The sequence below is a fragment of the Brassica napus genome, chromosome C2 (assembly GCF_020379485.1).
Source record: "Brassica napus cultivar Da-Ae chromosome C2, Da-Ae, whole genome shotgun sequence".
NCBI classification, from domain to species: domain Eukaryota; kingdom Viridiplantae; phylum Streptophyta; class Magnoliopsida; order Brassicales; family Brassicaceae; genus Brassica; species Brassica napus.
The window spans coordinates 18,103,252-18,123,013 of record NC_063445.1 but is presented as its reverse complement, the minus strand read 5'-3'; the positions used below and the strand labels follow the sequence as shown (position 1 = coordinate 18,123,013).

The 19,762-nt window shown below is 36.3% G+C and overlaps 2 protein-coding genes across 2 annotated transcripts; both read left to right on the top strand.

Moving 5' to 3' along the window:
• Positions 1-13,263: 13,263 nt before the first annotated feature.
• LOC106409995 (uncharacterized protein At4g04775-like) lies at positions 13,264-13,560 on the top strand. The gene has a single exon (XM_013850520.2). The coding sequence runs from the start codon at positions 13,264-13,266 to the stop codon at positions 13,558-13,560; it is 297 nt and encodes a 98-aa protein (XP_013705974.2).
• Positions 13,561-18,219: 4,659 nt separating this feature from the next.
• On the top strand, positions 18,220-19,200 carry LOC106409985. The gene is made up of 3 exons (XM_013850511.1): positions 18,220-18,522; positions 18,726-18,841; positions 18,942-19,200. Exons 1-3 carry the CDS (start codon positions 18,220-18,222, stop codon positions 19,198-19,200), a joined length of 678 nt encoding a protein of 225 aa, XP_013705965.1.
• Positions 19,201-19,762: the final 562 nt, after the last annotated feature.

The window sequence follows — 19,762 nt, the reverse complement described above, 5'->3', positions numbered from 1 at the left end:
AAGGATGTGAAGAGATATTATTGGGATGAGCCTTACCTCTACATACTTTGTAGAGATCAACTCTATAGAAGGGCAGTGGCTGAAGAAGAAATTGATGGGATCCTTACACATTGTCATGGATCATCCTATGGAGGCCACTTTGCTACATTTAAGACAGTTGCAAAGGTGCTACAAGCTGGATTTTGGTGGCCTCACATGTTTAAAGACACCCAAGACTTTGTCTCAAGGTGTGACTCTTGTCAAAGAAGAGGAAACATCACCAAGAGGAATGAAATGCCTCAAAACCCCATCCTAGAAGTTGAAGTGTTTGATGTCTGGGGTATTGACTTCATGGGGCCTTTTCCTTCATCTTATAGCAACAAGTACATACTGGTGGCTGTAGATTATGTCTCTAAGTGGGTTGAAGCAATTGCAAGTCCAACCAATGATGCAAAGGTGGTTCTAAAAATGTTCAAGAGCATAATCTTTCCAAGGTTTGGGATTCCAAGAGTTGTGATCAGTGATGGAGGGTCTCACTTCATCAACAAACTGTTTGCAAACCTCCTTAAGAAGAATGGTGTGAAGCACAAGGTTGCAACTCCTTACCACCCCCAAACAAGTGGTCAAGTTGAGATTTCCAACAGGGAGATCAAGTCCATTCTGGAGAAGATTGTGGGGGTTACAAGGAAAGATTGGTCCATCAAGCTTGATGATGCATTGTGGGCTTATAGGACAGCTTACAAGACACCTTTGGGAACTACACCTTTCAACCTTCTCTATGGAAAATCTTGCCATCTACCAGTTGAGCTTGAGTACAAGGCACTATGGGCAGTCAAGTTGCTGAACTTTGACATCAAGAGTGCCAAGGAGAAGAGATTGATCCAGCTGAATGAACTTGATGAGATAAGACTTGAAGCTTTTGAAAGTTCAAAGATCTACAAAGAGAAAACAAAGGCTCTCCATGACAAACATATCCTGAAAAGAGACTTTAAAGAAGGAGATCAAGTTCTTCTCTACAACTCCAGACTGAAGTTGTTTCCAGGCAAGCTCAAGTCAAGGTGGTCTGGTCCTTTCAAGGTTAAAGAGGTTAAACCTTATGGAGCAATAGTTTTGTGGAGTTCTGATGGAAGAGAGTTCACCATCAATGGACAAAGGGCTAAGCTTTACTTGGGAACCAAATCGGAAGACCTGGGAACTTCAGTTCCACTTTCCGATCCAACCACAGTCTAACCTAAAGGAGGCAAAGTCAAGCTAGAGACTTAAAACAAGCTCACTTGGGAGGAAATCCCAAGAGTATCCTTTGTATATATGTGTGAATGTTTTTAATAAATTGTGTGAACTATCCTTGTTTGTGTGTTTGTTTGTGTGAATTGTGTGTGATTTCAGTTTGGAAGGTGCTCAGGAAAAGGAAAGGATTCAAAAGAGGCTAGGAAAGAAACACAAGTGCTGTGGAGACATGCTCATAGCGACATGATTGGGTCTACAAGGAAGATAGCATAGCGACAAGCATAGCGACCCACACATGTCGCTATAACCCTTTACGGACAACCTTAACGACGTGCGTAGCGACATCCTCATGTTACTACGACCAAACGAAGAGAATGCAATATTTGGCTAAGGACCGTAGCGACATATCCATAGTGACATTCTCATGTCGCTACAGTCACAAGGTAAGTACTCTAACCGGTTTAAAATCTCTCCACATCTCTAGTAATTTTTATTTTACTTATCATGTAAACCACTCCAAATTCAAAGTCACACAAGAGACTGTGTGATTATTTGGTGGGGGACTAAAAAAATGATCATTTTGCTTGTTTTTATTTCGATGATTTGCATTTGACATATCTAGCACTTTGCATTTGTGTGGATTTTAATGATTTGCATTTTGGATTTTCTTGTGATTTCTAAATAAAAAAAAAAAAAAAAAATTTAAAAGTTGTGTGTTTTGAATTATACATAGGGAGCCATGATTGAAATTGCCATGAAAAGAACATATCTACAAGCATCTCTTGAGCCTTGAAAACTCTTTTTGAAACATGTTGCTCATATGATATTGACATTGTTCTTGAAACCAATTACAAACTGAACTTGGGCATAATGAATTTAATCTCTCTTGCATATGGGCACTTGCATACTTGATCATGGATTTCATACACATTTGGGTTATCTTATTCCATGTATTATCCTTTGATTAACCCAAATGGCACTCCCCTACCCTTGAACCCTTGCCATTCTTTGAAACCAATATTGATTTGTTGAGTGAGGTCTCTTATTGATAGCTTGTCATGTGCAAAATCTTGAGAGTATTGGGAGCGACATATGTTTGTTCTCATCTATTGCTAGCATAAGATCCTCATTTGAACTAGCATCTAGGATGGTGAGTGAGTTTGTGTGTTTTTAAGTTGTTATATCTTGGGTTTGAGAGAAGAGAAAAAGATCAAAGAGTGTCAATAAGAAAAGAAAACCAATAGGAACCAAGAAAATAAAAGAAGAAAAACTCTTAAGTGTGTCAATTAGAATTCCCCAAAGTAAAAAAAAAAAAAATGAATGAAAGATCATAATGGGGAAAGAAAAAGAGTGTCAAGTTCTTAGTTGGTTGATCATGTAAAAAAAAAAAAGAGAGAGTTCACTTGGTGAGAAATGTGAGTGAAGTGTATATACTTGGGTTTTGAAATATAAAAGATGGGTAGAATTTGTAATCACTTAGGAAGAAGAGTAGAATGATGAGAATGAGCTATGTATGCATGAATTGCTCCTAGTCTTAGATAAATTTTGCATAATGATCATGCTCCTTATTCTTGAGTGATTGCCACCATTAAAAAGATTGTATTTGAACCTTTCTTTTCATTCATAAAAGACCATTAATCTACCAAGCCAAGTGATTGAGATCATGTGCCCATTTGTGAGAATCCACCTTGTGTGTGTGTGTGAATGAATGTGAGAATTGGTTGAAGTTACTTGTTGATTGATGAGCATTGCACTTTGTATAAAGAAATAAAAAGAGTTTGATAGGCATTGAGAAGCTAGACTGATAAAAGAATGACCAATGATTGTTTGCTATGATCATTTGGAATGTTGTAGAAGAGCTAGGATGTGTGTCTTTTGGCTATGAGCTCCCTTTTTCAAACTTCTTCCTTCTTAGGACTTGAAAGTTTACTTGAGGACAAGTAAAGGACTAGTGTGGGGGAGTTGATATCTTGTGAATTTACATGTTTTTAACTTCTTATTCTTGCATGGTTTGGTCATTTAGAGCATCATTTAGGCACATTTAGGTTGCATATCATTGCATTTGTACATATCAGGTGTTGGAGAGCACCATGGATGAGTTAGAGGACCATTGGAGGGATTTTGAGTCCAAAGAGTGAAAGATGAACACGGATGAAGGCCTTAAAGATCTCTTCTGAAGCTCAAAATTTGTGGAGACACTGGAAATTGAGTTAGCTTTCCAATAGAAGTGGTTTCAAGTCATTTGGAGCTGTATTGGATAAGTTATGATAGATTTACTATAGGTGTATCAACCCTTGCCGGGGACCACTGGAAAGTTAATGGGATGTCCCAACTTACCACTTTCTTCTACCTTTCCTTTGCACGAGTTTTCCTATTTTTCTGTATAATATCTGCTTTCTTTTTATTAAAAGAGTGTCCAAGAAACATCATTATCCAACTTTAGTAATAATTGAACTTGTCAAAACTCTCTCTCTTTGAAATATCATTGTTCTTATTGTTCTTGAGCTGTTCTTCATTGTTCATCATCTGTTCTTGAGTTTTAATTTTGTTTTGCTTGTTTAATCCTTAACAAATCCTTATTTATCTTTATTATCTGTTGTATCTACTTGAATATGCTTCAATCTATTATGAGATTAAGTGTTTTCATGGAGATTAGTGAGTAGTTTCCTTAATAATTCATGGGTTAGGGAGATTAGAGTAACTTAGTGAAGATCTATGGTGTTATTGTATTAGATCCTTGTATGAACTTGCTTGTTGAGTATTTTTAATGCTTGTTTAGTCTTGATCACTCTAAACCTGATTTCTAAACACTTCTCATCAGACATGATAAGATGAAGTGTTTGAATCAACTCAACTAAGCTCTAGTGAGATTAGCCAAGGACACTTGATGTTAAAATTGCTAGATAGTTATTAAACTTGAACTTAAAGATTGCTTGATTGAATTAAGCCAAAGACATTTGATGTTTAATGATTTCTAAGCAAATGGACATTTACCTAGACATAGGACTTGTCTAAAATTGTGTTTAGACTTAAGAGATTACTTTGATTGAAAGCTTGTCACCTAGATTGGATCTTAGTTACTTGAAGTCAATTCCCAATACCCATGGATTCACTTGTCTAAATTGATTAAAACCTTGTTGTATTGCTCTGTTTGCTATTGTTACTTGTCACACACTCACCACTATTGAATCTGCTTAGCTCAAGAAATGACTTGTATTCTCACTGATTCACATCACTAGGACTGGTTCGACATTCACCCCACTATACTACAACATTTGCAATAGGTAAAAACCCTATTATCAATACTTTATATAGACAAGCTCATTATCTCTATACTAGGAATTAGAGTCTACAAACTTTCACGATCAATAAAACAATAATCAAACAATCTGTCATAACCAAAATTAACTACGGAACAAAAAAAAACAGTCTATCGATTTCAAAGTGGAGGAATGTTGAAATTGAGATTTAGTGTTTTCGAAACTAAAAGCTCAATCAAACAATATATGTTAAAAATGTGTGATAACAACTTTGGAATTGGATAGATTTAGCACTTACAATTTTAATTTCGTCAATTTAAAAAGGAAGACAAATCAGACCTAGGGTTTACACGACAGGGACGATGGCACTTGGCGAGGAGGTGTCGAAATCAACGACGGCTGTGGCGGAGGAGATGTTGTTGGAGTGGGAAAGGGACCGACGGCGACTCTAGATCGGACATGGCTCCACCTTCGGTTTCGTCGATGTCGTGAGAGAGACTCCTTTCTAATTTTTTTTTTAGTCACCTTCTTTTCTAATTAAGTTTTTTTTTTTAAATTATTTTAACATATATTTTCCAATTTTTTAACTTACTATAATGGCAAACTTGTAGTTGTTAATCAAGTTAGAGATGAGCTTTTCGTAAATTTGATGGTATCTCATTTTAGTCTAGTAATTAAAATTTAATATGAGTCATTCTAGTAATTTTTAGATTAATTAGAATTATTCTAAGTAATTTTTCTATAAATTAAAATGTTTAACAATGTTTCCATTTATGGATACACACGGAGAGATTGGAACAGCCTTTATCTGAGTTCAGCTACAAGCTAGCTAATGAGGCTTGGGGATTGGAGGAATTGGTTAGTGGGTTTTGGTTGGGTTGTTCCAAATAAAAATTACGAAGGAAGTTCTAAATATATGTATAGTAACATTTTATTATATATAGTAATAAACGTGTAAGCAGAAAGTAACTAGATCCAGGTGAAGACCGTTAGATGCCCGCTAAATTCCCCTAACTAGTAAAAGTTTCCCTTAACATTTTCTAATGCACTCTAGTTTCTATCAACTACTACTTTCATCTTTTTATCTTTTGATCTGTTAAGTTAAAACAATAAATATATCTTCAATACAACTCAGAATCTTTTATTTTCATCATAAAAATCTCCAATTTTGCAGAATCTTACGTTTATTATTAGTATTTATTTATGCAATTGCAATAAAAGAAGACATTTTACAAACCATGAAGGAATCAGATACAGACGATATATAGTAAAGTATGCGCAAACTATAACAAAAGAATTATGTATTCATCACATCGATCGTGTACGTGGCCTTGTTTGAAGAAATTATATGATTATTTAACAAGTTGATGATTTGATTTCTAAAAGTAACATGAATTAACTAATACGAAAATGCTTGTATTTTGAGACATTTTATACGTAGTCAGTGGGCTATATGCTTACACTCGAGAGAAAAATGGCCTCGACCATATCTATCACTTCTTCTTTAAATTTTTTATTTTGGATCAAACCATAGATTACTTAGAAGATAAAAGGCATGCAACAATAGGTGCAGAGGAGGAAATTGAGTGCAAATCTGCTTTAGCAATAGAGTCAGCTTGAACATTTGCTAAACGCCGGATATAAATAAAAGAGATAGAAGTGAAAGATTGCGCCAACATGGTAATGTCATGAAGCACACCTTTCAGGACCACATCTTGCCCATGAGACTTCAATAGCGAGATGAGAATCTTGGAGTCAGAATACATGTAGATGCTACTGACATGAGAGGATATTGTACCAACAAGTGCAGCTTTAACCGCCAATGCTTCAGCTACTAGAGCCAAAGACACAAAACGCCGGTGAGAAGAAGAACTTTCAATGAAGGAGTTGGTAGGATTACGGAGATGCCAACCCATTCCACAGTTCCCGGATGAGGAGTCCCAAGCTGCATCAGAAAAACAAGACCAAGTATAAGGATTAGCAACTGGTATATTTGAGGACGGAGAGGTGCCCACACACTGTGGTAATGAAGCCTTTAAAGGAATCGCCTGAGCCGCCTTCCAAGCTTGCGCATCTTGTATAACTTTAAGCACCGAGTCCTGTTCCGAGAACAATTTATTCTCAAACACCAACTTGTTTCATTGGTCCATAGGACCCATAAGATCCAAGGGTGAAGAGGTGTATTCCCTAAGCCCAAGGGAGGGAGAGAGATCATCCTACAACAGTTGCGTAGGAGGGAAGCAATCGAGGTTGTTCCAAGAACATCCGGTTTAAACATACAAGGAACAAGCTCCCATACGTTAGTAGCAAATGGACACTGTAGGAGTACATGAAGTTATGTTTCAAGAGCTCCGCAGTGTTTACACACAGGATTCACCGCCATAACTCTGTTTTGTAAAATAGAGCCCACCGGTAAAGCTTTGTTATTAGCCTTCCACAAGAAATGCTTGATCTTAGAGGATGTATCCACTTGTCACACACACTTCTTCCAGTTGAAAATACGATCCTCCGGTGTCCCATTATAGGGCTTCGCTATCGCATAGCCAGACTTCGTCGAGTAAATACCAGAGGCATTTGGGAGCCAAACGCGCTCATCAGGTGCACACATCGCACTTGTGATCAACTTTCGAATGATCTCCTCATACTGAGGTAGTACTTCCCGTATTGATGTAGTATCCCAGTCATTGGTTCCGGGAAGGATAAGCTTATCAACACACCACTCTGAAGTTTCGAGGGTTGGAGAGCCGATTGGTGATAGCAGTTCAGCAGTAGATAACCACAGCTCTCTCCATATGCTAACTCCTGAGCCAGAGCCAATAGACCACCCAAGTCCTTTTGCCAGGAGATCACGTCCGACTAGCAGTCCACGCCAGCCATGGGACGCATTTGGAGCTGTAACAACTAAACTATTGCTACACATAGACCTATATATATATATAGAGTGAGAAAGAGATAGGTGAGGTATGTGTGAATCTCTAACGTGATCTGCCGAACAAAAAATGGGTCAAGCCTCGAGATAGGAAAATTACTTAAAAGTACAGAGACTAATTTTCATTTGCTAATAAAATACATGAACTATTATGAATCTCAGTTTAATACGCGAACTAATTTTTGTTGCCTATTAAATATACAAACTTTTGAAATACGTAGATTTTACAAATCGTTATAGATGGCGTCAACTATGTTTAACGGTAGTAGTGACGACGTTAGTGTTTAATTAAACACGTGGTTAAACTGTGAAAGGAAAATTCCTTAAAAATATACGAACTAAATTTTGTTTTCCATTAAATATACAAACTTTTGAAATTTACAGATTTTACACATTGATTTCGACGACTTCAATTATGTTTAACATGAATTACAGAGTTTGGAACCCTAATTTCTTCCAACCTCTCTTATTCTTCAAACTTGGTTCTTGTTCTTCTTATTCGCTTTGATTTCCCTATATATCGCATTGAAGTGGAGTCGATTTTCATGACGTGAAAAATGATGAAGAAAACTAGATAATTTTAAACGAGTGTCTGATTTTAGAATTAGGTTAGTATTATGTGTTTCCGATTCTTACCTTTGCTTTGGTTGCAGTGATAATGAGCCAGCCAAGGTTAATTTACATTATGGAAGCGTAATAAAGAGAAAAGCTAACAACATAATCTATCGGGAAGGTTTTTAAGGAATTTTTCCTTCACAGTTTAAAAACGTGTTTAATAAAACACTAACATCGTCTTCATTTCTGTTAAACATAGTTGACGTTTTCTAAACCCTGTTAAACATAGATGACCTCGTCTAGATAGATAGGCGCTTAGATACAAAATTTGAAAGAATTGATTTTTTTGATAGGCGCTTATTGCAAAAAAGGAAGTTATTAAAATCATAAAACGTGGTGTGAATTCATTGTAGTTTGATTGACAAGTTCAATTGACTAATAATTTAACCAATATTTTATAATTCAATGTAGATTAGTTATACAAATAATGATATTGACAATCATTTCGAAGACAGCTTTATTAGCTGAATGTTGATCTAACCATATGAATATTTATTTGTTTTAGGTAATTTAATTTAACACAACGATGAGAAAGAGTTAAATGAGGACATAGTAAAGTTAAATAAAGGAACAGTTACTTTTATGTCATTACTTTTATGTAATACACAAAGGTATAATATAAACACTATATTAAAAAAAAAAAAAAAAAAATTATAAACACTATATTAACATGGCTGTCCTAGAGAGTTCAATGGCATATTACGTAAATTTTCTAGTAATTAAAGGTTGTTAACATATTGAACTTAAGAGTGCTTAATAGAGTGACATGTCAGATGGTTCCATTGTAATTACTTACAAAACAAAGGTTATTCTTATTTGAATGTTCTTCTGTTAATATAAAGAATTGACTTTTTGGTAGGCACTTAGCTCAAAAAAAAAGTTATTAAAATCATAAAATGTGGTGTGAATTCATAGTAGTTTGATTGACAAGTTCAATTGACTAATAATATAACCAATATTCTATAATTCAATGTAGATTCGTTATTCAAAAATAAGTTTTCTTTTCTTATTCATCTAATTAATAAAGTTTATGCTCTAAATATTTGTTGGACCAGAAAACATGTAAACTAATACAATCGAGTACTCACTGACCTAAGGGTTTTTGAAAACTATATAAAGACCACGCTTAGCTCAACTCCATCCTAAAATACCATCTCCCTAGAAATCAATGGGTGCTTTTGACCAAGTTTCACAATTAAACCTTTTAAATCTATGTGGAGAATTAAAGTGCAAATAATTTGGTTACAATAGCAAAACTCTGCGTAAGGTGGAGAGACTATTAAAATTGTGTTGGTTGATTCCAGTGTCAGTACCATATATAGTTTCTTAATTATATAATTTTAATATGTTTGTTCTTATTTAACGTACTGGAATTCATATTGTTTTATACGGTTGTGTTCAGGATGCTAAAATTAGTCTTAATTTGATTTATTCTTGACAGAAGGGTACTCCAAGATTATGGTTAACTTTTAAGTCACTCATTCATGTGGATCTTACAATTAATCAGGCATGTAATCTATGTGTGTTGAGTGGAATTTTATTAAACATTTTTACTCTACGCAAGTCGCCGATCTCAATCAAAGTATTAAAAGTGGATGTGATTTGAGACTAATCAGCCCCAAGTTTTAAATATTTCTCGCTATATATAGTTAACCCAAACCGGTCTATCAGTGGCCCGACCTGATTGGACATTTTTTCTTATGTAGCTTCGGCCATCCTAGTTATGAATTTATTTTACTATTATATTGTTTGTTTTAATTCTTGATTTATTCTCCGGGTTCTGTCAACTCAAAAGTATCTTGACCGAATAATATGAAATTATATTTTGGACGAAAGAGCTGTGAATAATTCTATGGCAATGCCAACAATTAACAAAGCACCTATTGCACTTTTGGGTTGTCATGTTGAAATCTATGTTATTTTGCTATCCTTATTTCCAAAATAACATTGCCACTATTTTAACTATATAATATTATTTATATTCCGTGAAAGAACTTTTGGACTGAAATCTCTCGTCTCTTTTTTCACTATTTTCTCATACGAAAACAAAAGTGTCTTAATCTCTTATGTGTTTAATGAGGAAGGTTAAGGCTCTGTAGTCAGTTAATGGTTAATCAAATAGCCAAGGTTTAGGCTATCATCCAATCGTGTCGATATAAACGTATTAGCAGTAAAATTTTCAGTAACCACAATGCCTATGAATTTGGCTATTCGCTGGCTATCCAAATAACCACCAAGAGGCCACCAGGGCCGGTCCGGAAAGTTTGGAGGCCCAAGACCATTTAATAAAGACTTCAAAAATTTGGGGGTCTAAAAAAATTTTTTTTACAAATTGGGGGCCTATTTACATATAAAGATTTTCAAAAATTTTGGGGTCCAAGGCGAATGTTTCATTGGGTTTGGCCTAGGGCCGGCCCTGAAGGCCACTAAATTTTGTAGCCTATTTTTATGATGTATCAGTTAAATAATCATATTGATTTTAACCAGATATATAAAACTTTACCGAAAGGTTTTAACCCCAAAAACTTGATTTTTGGAACTAAATATCCAGATCATGTTTCTTCCAAGCAAGGTTAAGACAATCAAGGTTTAGGATTTTAAGCCTAGTTTAGATTTTATCTACACTTGTTGTCATATTTTGTAAGAGTTTATACGTGGAAGCGTGTAAACCAACACATACCTAGTCCGATTTAACAATGAAGATGATTGATTATGATATGAAATTATAGACGCAATAGTAAGAGAAAACAAATACAGTTCAAATGTTATTTCAGAGTTATTCATCAAAACTTTCTAATCTCATTCTAGAATTATGTCTTCTAACAACAATTCTTCTCTTTGTGGTGTATTATATATTTATGTACACAATTAAGATATATTATACGAAGAATCACATGTGTTCAATAAAGAAGCACATGTCTTCGTTTAAGAAATTATAAGACTGAATTCAAGTAAGTATAAGTTAATTAAAATAATTTGGTATTGTGTCTAATCATGGACGCAAACCCACCGTAAACTAAAATCGTTTGTTAGATGCTTTGATAACTAATTGCTTTTAGACTTTTAGTATGCGCTACAATATACACTTTTTCATTAGTATCCTTACTATTATGAAAAGTGATGCAAATAAATATTTGAGATATTTCCAAATATTTATTATTTATTTTATTTGTTATTTAGATAATTATTTTTATTATTTTAAGGTTTTATGGTGTTTTTATATATAGCCGTCTAGGCTTAAGTTTGTATTCAGTTTATGATTTGATTAATAAAATTGAAAATTCTCTCTTTGTTCCTTGTTTTTGATAGATCATTGGTGATCTCAACGAATTTAAGAAGACATTGATCTTAGGCATTCTTAAACTAAATAAGATCCTTGTGATTATCCTAGTTTTCCGGGTATTCTCAGAATCAACGGATCTCTAGTTCTATATTATAAAGCTTCCGCAACATCAAAAGGTATTCTAATATTTTGCGTTCAAAGTTGCCAATAGCACAAGTCCATTCATTGTGAATATACGTTGGCCACATGACCACAGTAAACACTAGTGATCATGGGATATATTTTGGATTTACCACAATGAATTAATAAAACATGCATATCTAGCTAGTTGAGTTATAACATGATTGAGTATTGATCCCTCGAGACACAATTTAATTAGATCATTATATCAGTAGTTGGATCTTAGCCTCTTATCATAAGAACATCATAGACTACCCGTTTATAACAAAATCATGTGTTAAGTTTTCTTAAAAAAATTAAGTGTTATCAAGATTTAAGATTTGAGAATTAACTCCCTATTCAAAACTTTTTATCAGACACCGACGTATTAAACTCTCCAAATCTAGTAATACAAAAATAAAATGGTGATCACCCTAACAAAATGAGCAGAATGATTGTGACAATCGAATATTAACATTTCAATGAAAAAAATGAAGAAAAGGAGAGCTCAAAAAAACTTGAAGCATGAACAAAAGATGTGAACAAGTCACGGTTAAGACAATGAAAAAGAGAGCGAGAAAGAGACGGCAACGTAAAGAAAAATTTTAACTAGGGAAGTTTATTCAAATATACAATATTTTAGGACAATTAACTAGAATCATACAGATCTTTTTTTTATTATTGGCATTTTTTAAATATCAAACGTGCCTTTTTTTTACGTTATCAGAAAAATCGTATTTACAAGAATGCCATTACTTTTCGCTGCCACGTAAGCAAAAATCCGGCGCCACATAGGAATTTGGTTCTGTGTTTTCATTAAGTCAGCCGTAAATCACTTCATACGTTGTTACGGCTAATTTATTTCTACGTGTCGACTGAATTAATAAACACGGCTGACTTAAGATGAAAAGACTGATTTAAGAACATAAGTCAGCCGCCCGGTACGGCTGATTTACAGAAATGTGGCTGATTTATGGGATAACGGCTGACTTACATACACAAGTTACGGCTAACTTATACATCGGCGGTTTGATTGCTGGAATATTCGGCTGAGTTGTAGTTAAGACACGGCTGAGTTATGTTTCCACGGCTGAGTTAACGAATATCGACTGGCTGAGTTATTTAATTTACGGCTGACTAATTGGATGTTGTTACGGCTGAGATTATATTTAATCAGCCGTAATAGGATGGATTAACATTAAACTCAGCTTGTTTACGGCTGACTTATTAGCGAAAGATTAATTACTAGAATAGCATTTGTTTGACGGCTGATTTATGTGACGATACAGCTGATTTATGGTTTTTCATCCTAATTACGGCTGATTTTGGATCAAAAGATTAATTACTGAAATAGTATCCACGGTTCGGCTGACTTACATTGTACACGAGGGCTGATTTACGTAGGATGAGTTATATATTCGTTTGTCGGCTGATTAACTGATTTTCCATGTCATCCGCCATGTCATCAACTCGGATTTGCCATGTCACTGCTAACGAACTACTTTACAACTATGTTTGTGTGTGTTCATCTTTTTCTTCATCTTCTTTATCTATCTATCTATCTTCTTCATCAAAACACTCCGTTTCGTTTAAAAAGAAAACGTCGACATGTTAGCTCACAGAAGTTAAAATCGCGAGGCTCATTCCAAAACCCCCCAAATTTGAAAATTAGGGTTCTTCAGAAGAGAGGATTAACTGTAAGTCTCTTTCGTCGAATCCGAGATCATATACTATTTTTTTTACTTGAGCATTTTGTGTGTTTCGCCTTGGTATAGTTTCAATCATTTTTGTGTGTTGTGAAGTAGAATTCGATGGATCTAGGGCGTGGAATCCCAAGGAGGTGCGACTGTGGAGCTGCTACTGTTGTGTTAACGTCAAATACCACAAGGAATCCGGGAAGAAGGTTTTATCGTTGTGGAGTAATTTCAGGTGAAAACCATGTTTTCAAATGGCTTGATGAAGCACATGATGAAGAGTTTGTAGTTGTGGCAAACAAACTGGCGACGATGGAGCAAGATTTGGCCGACATAAAAGCAGACTTAGCTGATATGAAGAACGACATAAGTGAGATTGTAGCACTTATCGAGTGTCTTAGGGTGAAGTGTTAGATGTATTAGTTGTTGTTGGGAGAAATAAAAATGTAGTCTTTTAATTATCATTTAATTATGTTGGAGTTATCGTTTAATTTACAGCTGAGTTATCGTTAATTTACGGTTGAATTATCATTTAATTTAATTATGTTGGAGTTATCGTTTAATTTACGGCTGATTTATCGTTAATTTTTGTCTAAGTTATCGTTAATGCAAAGTCTTATCAAACTTTGAAAATAATAAAGTATTATCGTCTCGATGTTATAAAGGCCTCGATATTAATTCTGAGCCATATTTTCCACACTTCTGAAGCGCCATAATTAATTATCAACACGGTCAAATCAAGAAAGACGAAACGTCCCATTAAACGTTTAAATCAGTTTTAAAATACTAAAGTAATAAAAGGCCTCGATATTAGTTCTTAGCCGTATTTTCCACATTTTTGACGTATTTTCCACACTCAGCCGTCCCATTAATATTAACGGCTGAGTTATATTCTGAGTTAAATAATAAAGTATTACCGTCTCGATCTCTATGAAGGCCTCGATGTTATATTAACCAACATGGCTGAGTTATATCAACCATCATTGCTTAGTTATATTAACGTTACATTAATGGATTATTTCCCGATTCTTGAATTGCCTGAAGAGATTCAAGCGTTAGTGGTTGAACGTGTGGCCGGTAACTCCTTCCAAGATCTCTATGGCCTCAGAACATCGTGCAAGTTGATCAAGGCGTTAGCAGATCGGCGCAGTGTATGCCATTTTTACGATGTATTATCCGTTCCCTGTGGACTCAATATGCCTGCTGAGTTGTTGAAAACTTGCTACGCGGAGAGAAATCCAAACACACTTTATATGAAGGGTGTACAGTTTTTCTTCACATTTAACCTTCAGGAAGAAGGACTTGCTTTCATGAAGCTTGCAGCAGATAAAGGATATGAGCGTGCTGTGTATACATACGCAATGACTAGAAAAGTTTTTGGGGTGATGAGGAGTATTTTGCTCGTTTTACAAGGGAATCAGTTGATAGGATCGGGAAACTAGTTCGATCTCTAAAATGGGCATGGTGTTCTCTTCACGGTGACGAGTTTCGGGCAAAGAGGGACGAGTTCATTTCAACCATTGTTCCTTCGTTCTATAGTTGCCAATGTGTTCCTGTTTTGGAGCGAGATTGGGTCTTGTGGTTCATTGAAAACTGTAAGGGTGACAAAATGTGTAACCGCTATTTCTGGATCAAAGAGGTGGGGCTCTTCTTCCGTGAGTTTGAACCGATGAGCGTGATTAGGGACACAAGGGAGTGGTGAAGATGTATTGTATAGAATCTTATCTTTTTATAATGTACTTTGCTATGAAATTATTACGGCTGGGTTATGTTTTACTTTATGGCTGGGTTGTTTTTTAATTACGGCTGATTTTTGTTTATGGCTGGGTTCTCTACAATTACGGCTGAGTTTTAATTTCATAATGACTGAGTTATCGTTAATTGGCAGTGTTATTTAAATACGACATGACTGAGTTATTTAAATGCGAGACGACTGAGTTATTGTTACTTTAAGGCTGAGATAATGCTAACTTGTTGGCTGAGTTTTGTAAAAAAATCCAAGATACAAGCAAGGAATCCGCCATGTCATCAACTCGGATTTGCCATGTCATCACTAACGAACGAAATTTACAACTTGGTTTATGAGACTGTTCATGTTCTTCTGCATGTTATTTATCTATCGTTTTCATCTTTCTCAGTTGGTTATGGATCCGGTAGTTATTGTTTCCGGTAACTGGATTAAGAAAAACAGATATGTATTCAACGTCGACAGAAGAGGGTGTAGAATTCTTCATTTAGATGAGAAAACAACATATGAAGATTTCGCAAAGACTGTTCTTGATGATTACGGATTGAATGATTTGAGGGATCATATTCAGCTTAGCTACATGTTCTCGAACAAAACATTGAAAACAATGGCGCACGATACTCCACCAGTTTACGTGTCCAATACTAGACAATTGCAAGGTTTTCTAAGCCTAAAGAAAATCGAACAACTACATCTATGTGTGGATATTACGGAGAACAAAGCAAGAGAGAAGAGTAAAACATTTTTCAGCTTTAGCTCATAAGTAGAATCTTCAGTAGTTGAGCCCAGAGACGAAAATTACAGTGGGAGTTATGATGGTTGCAGTTTGGAGAAGGAACAAGAGAACAATGAGAATGACTGCTCTAGTAATGTGGAAGGAGAAAAACACGACGTAGTCAGAGAAGATGAAATAGGCAAAGCAAATGAAGAAGATGATGAATTTGAAAGCCGATTTGATATGTTCGACGATTCGGACGGTGTGTCATCTGAAGATGATAACTTCAGCTCATACGGTGAGTCTCCTACAGAAGACGAAGATTCACCAACGCTACCTCACAAGAAGAGATATCAGAACTTCTCGATGAGCGGATCTAAAGGGAATCTGGAGGTACTAAGGTTGGAGATGTCGTCGATAGACATTGCGGTAGGTCAACGATACGAGAGTAAAGACGATTTGGAGAGACGACTGAAACTTCTTACAGTGAGGCATCAATTTGATTTTGATGTAGAAACATCAACCCCGATATCATACGTTGTTAAGTGTTGGGTTGATGGATGTTGTTGGGGTCAAAAACGGTTACGACGTAGTTAACATTCAAAACGTCCGAAGAAGAAAATAAGAACTTTCTTTGACAAATACTTTTTCGAAATAGATTCTTTCTTACGAAAAGCTTTGCGGAGGAAACATAAGACATCAGACAAGAGCTCGAAAAAGGTAGCTACGCAACGACCGAACGCGTGTTCCGCTTGGTCGCTACGTAGCGACCGAGCTCGAGCCAAGCCCGGTCGCTACGTAGCAACCGAGCTCTTCCGAAACGTCGATACGACATTAGTCCATGCATTCTTGTCTACCTTTCGATGCTATCTCCCGAAGACCGTAGTGAACCCATTTCTTGTTTTCCGCTATTCTAAGTCATCGATCAAACTTTACGGTAAAAACCGCGGAAAGTTCGTTCTTTATCGAAAGAAGCCGTAATAAACGCTTCGAGTCAGAAGACGGCCCAAAGGGACCTAAGACATGACTCGAGGCCCAACTTAAGATTTCTTAACCAACAGCCCGTAAGCCGCATGACGGTTTATGCTAGGTTCGCAAGGAAAGATAAATGTCAAGTTTCCGCGGATAAATACGAAATTTTGAAGATAATTACGAAGATCAGAAAAAATGGAATATCTCCATTTTTATGCTATGACGGCTTAAGTGCAGAAGAGGAAAAGCGTAAACCGACCTAGGAACAAGTATATAAGGAGTCCTAGGCGAGAGGCATGAAAATGGACTTTTTTCGGAGCAAACTTAGCACTTAGAGTGATTTAGGCATATTTCCCTTTTTGTTATTTCGAGCTGCGACTCAATTAGGTTTAGTCGTCTTAGGGTTGCTAGAACTAGGAATCTTGCCGACAGCTCTCGAGCCCAGGCTTATACCTTGTTGTAACGCTCAAACACGGATTCAGAATAAGATCTATTTTGCTCTCTTTTTACGATTTTTATACTTTGTCGTTGATATCTCGTGTTCTGATTGCTTAGCGTGTGGTATTAACAGATCTCCGAGACCTCTAGAAAATTAGGGTTTTCCTAGTTTCCTAATTTAAACCAAAATCGACAGTGCGAATTTTTGTTCCCACAGATGTCTCTGGAGAGTTCGTGCTTCTACCCAAGGAGAATCCCCGGCGTTTTATGTTCGTATTTACGATTCGAAGCATACATGTTCCTGCACATAGCTTTCTAATCGATCTCGACAAGCAACACCAGAGATTTTAGGAGAGTTGTACAAGAACTTTCTCGGTGGCGTTGGTCCAGCCGTTCGCCCTACAAGCGTCGGAATAGCTATCACTAAGCAGTTTGGTATAAAAGTAATTACTTTGTTGTGGCTAAGTTATTTTAACGATACAGCTGAGTAATATCAAATGTAGTGGCTGACATATTCATACAATGCGGCTGGGTTACTATAATGTTAGATTCGGCTGAGTTATAGTAAAGATAGAGCTGAGTTATTTTTACGTTGTGGCTGTCTTAATTATTTGATGCGGCTGAGTTATGAGGATCGTTTTTTCATGTGAACAGATGGATTATTGGAAATCACACCGGACGCTGAAATTTGCAAGAGAAATCGATGAGGGAACACCTGAGTGTGGGTTTGAAAGCTTGCCTTCTTACTTATATATGATAAGAAGGGCAAATCCGAGTACAGTTACGCGTCTTCAAATCGATGAGCTTGGAAGATTCATGTATGTCTTTCTTGCCTTTGGTGGGAACATAAATGGGTTTCCTTTCATGCGCAAAATTGTTGTAGTCAACGGTACGTTTCTCAATGGTAAATACAAAGGGACGCTACTCACAGCACTAGCTCAGGACGGTAACTTTCAGATTTTTCCAATAGCCTTTGCAGTGGTTGACACAGAAAATGATGATTCGTGGCATTGGTATTTTACACAACTAAAACTTTTGATTCCTGATGACGAGGGTCTTGCGATAATCTCGGATAGGCATAACTCGATAGGGAAAGCAATTAGAAATGTGTATCCGTTACCATTTATATAAGAACATATTGGGACGGTACACAGGAAAAGATGCATTTCGTCTGGTGAAGAAAGCGGCGAGATGTTTTAGGATGTCTGACTTTACTGCGATTTTCGAGGAGATTGAAGCGATTAATCCTGCACTCCACGGCTACCTCCAAAGAGCTGATGTCCGACTGTGGACGCATGTTCATTTCCCGGGCGAGAGGTACAATTTGATGACTACAAACATAGCGGAATCAATGAAAAGAGCATTGTCGAATGCTAGAGGTCTGAACATTGGTCGAATATTAGAATCGATACGGGTTATGATGACCAGATGGTTTGCTGAACGGAGAGAGGATGCCAGATTGCAGCCAACGACGCTTACGCGTGGTGTCGAAAAACTACTACATGTAAGTCAGTCGTAACAGTAAAAATAAGTATGTCTTTAAAATTTATAAAATTCTTAAGTCAGCCTTTGTAGTTCTTAAATCAGCCGTAATATGTAATAAGTCAGTCGTTTCATAAAATTCTTAAGTCAGCCTTTGTAGTTCTTAAATCAGCCGTAATATGTAATAAGTCAGTCGTTTCATATTTATTCTTTTTTTGTTAATAGGATCGAGTAACTGCCGCCAGAGATTTGACAGTCCAAAGGATTGATGATCATCACACTGAAGTTAAATATGGATCTTCTAGCGAGTCTTTGAATGTTGTTAATTTGGTAGAGCGAAAGTGCACATGTCGACGTTTCAAACGCGAGAAATTACCATGTGTACACGCAATCGCAGCTGCGGAGTACATCAATGTTTGTCGTATATATATCCATGTGCAGTCCTTACTATAACAGTGCATATTTGGTGAGCGCATACGCTGAATCGGTCATGTCTGCTGACTCAGCGCAACCTGTTCCAGAAATCGTGGCTAACCAACCGTGCTTGCCCCCGTCTATTCGTCAACAGCCAGGAAGACCTAAGAAAAATATGATGAAATCTGCTTTAGAAGTTGCACTTCAAAAAAAACGTCCTAGGAAAGAACACACATGTTCTCGATTTAGACAGAGTGGACATAATGCGGAAACTTGTCCGATGTAAGCAAGTGTTGTAAGGATTTTCATTTTTTTGTATTACGATTGGGTTTTTGTTTTAATGTTTTTGGTATTAAGGCTGGATTAGGGATTTTCATGTTTTGTATTACGGCTGTGTTTTTGTCTTCATGTAAATGTATTACGGCTGGATTTGGGATTTTCATGTTTTTGTATTACGGCTGTGTTTTTGTTTTCATGTAAATGTATTACAGCTGGATTAAGGATTTTCATGTTTTTGTATTACGGTTGGGTTTTTGTTTTCAAACGGCTGATTTATTGAATGAATTTGTATTATGGCTGGGTTATGGAATAACTTCCCGCCCAAAATAAGAAACGTCGCGATATGAAAACCGTTTTACTGTCAATAAATAAGGCACTTCTCGAACAATTATATGTTCAACTCTCTATTTTTTACACAATTGGTCTCTCTCTCTAAATCTATTTCACAGTAAATGAATTATTTCCCTCTTCTTGAATTGCCTGAAGAAATTAAGGCGTTGGTGGTTGAACGTGTGGCCCGTAACTCCTTCCAAGATCTCTATGGCCTCAAAGCATCGTCCAAGTCGATG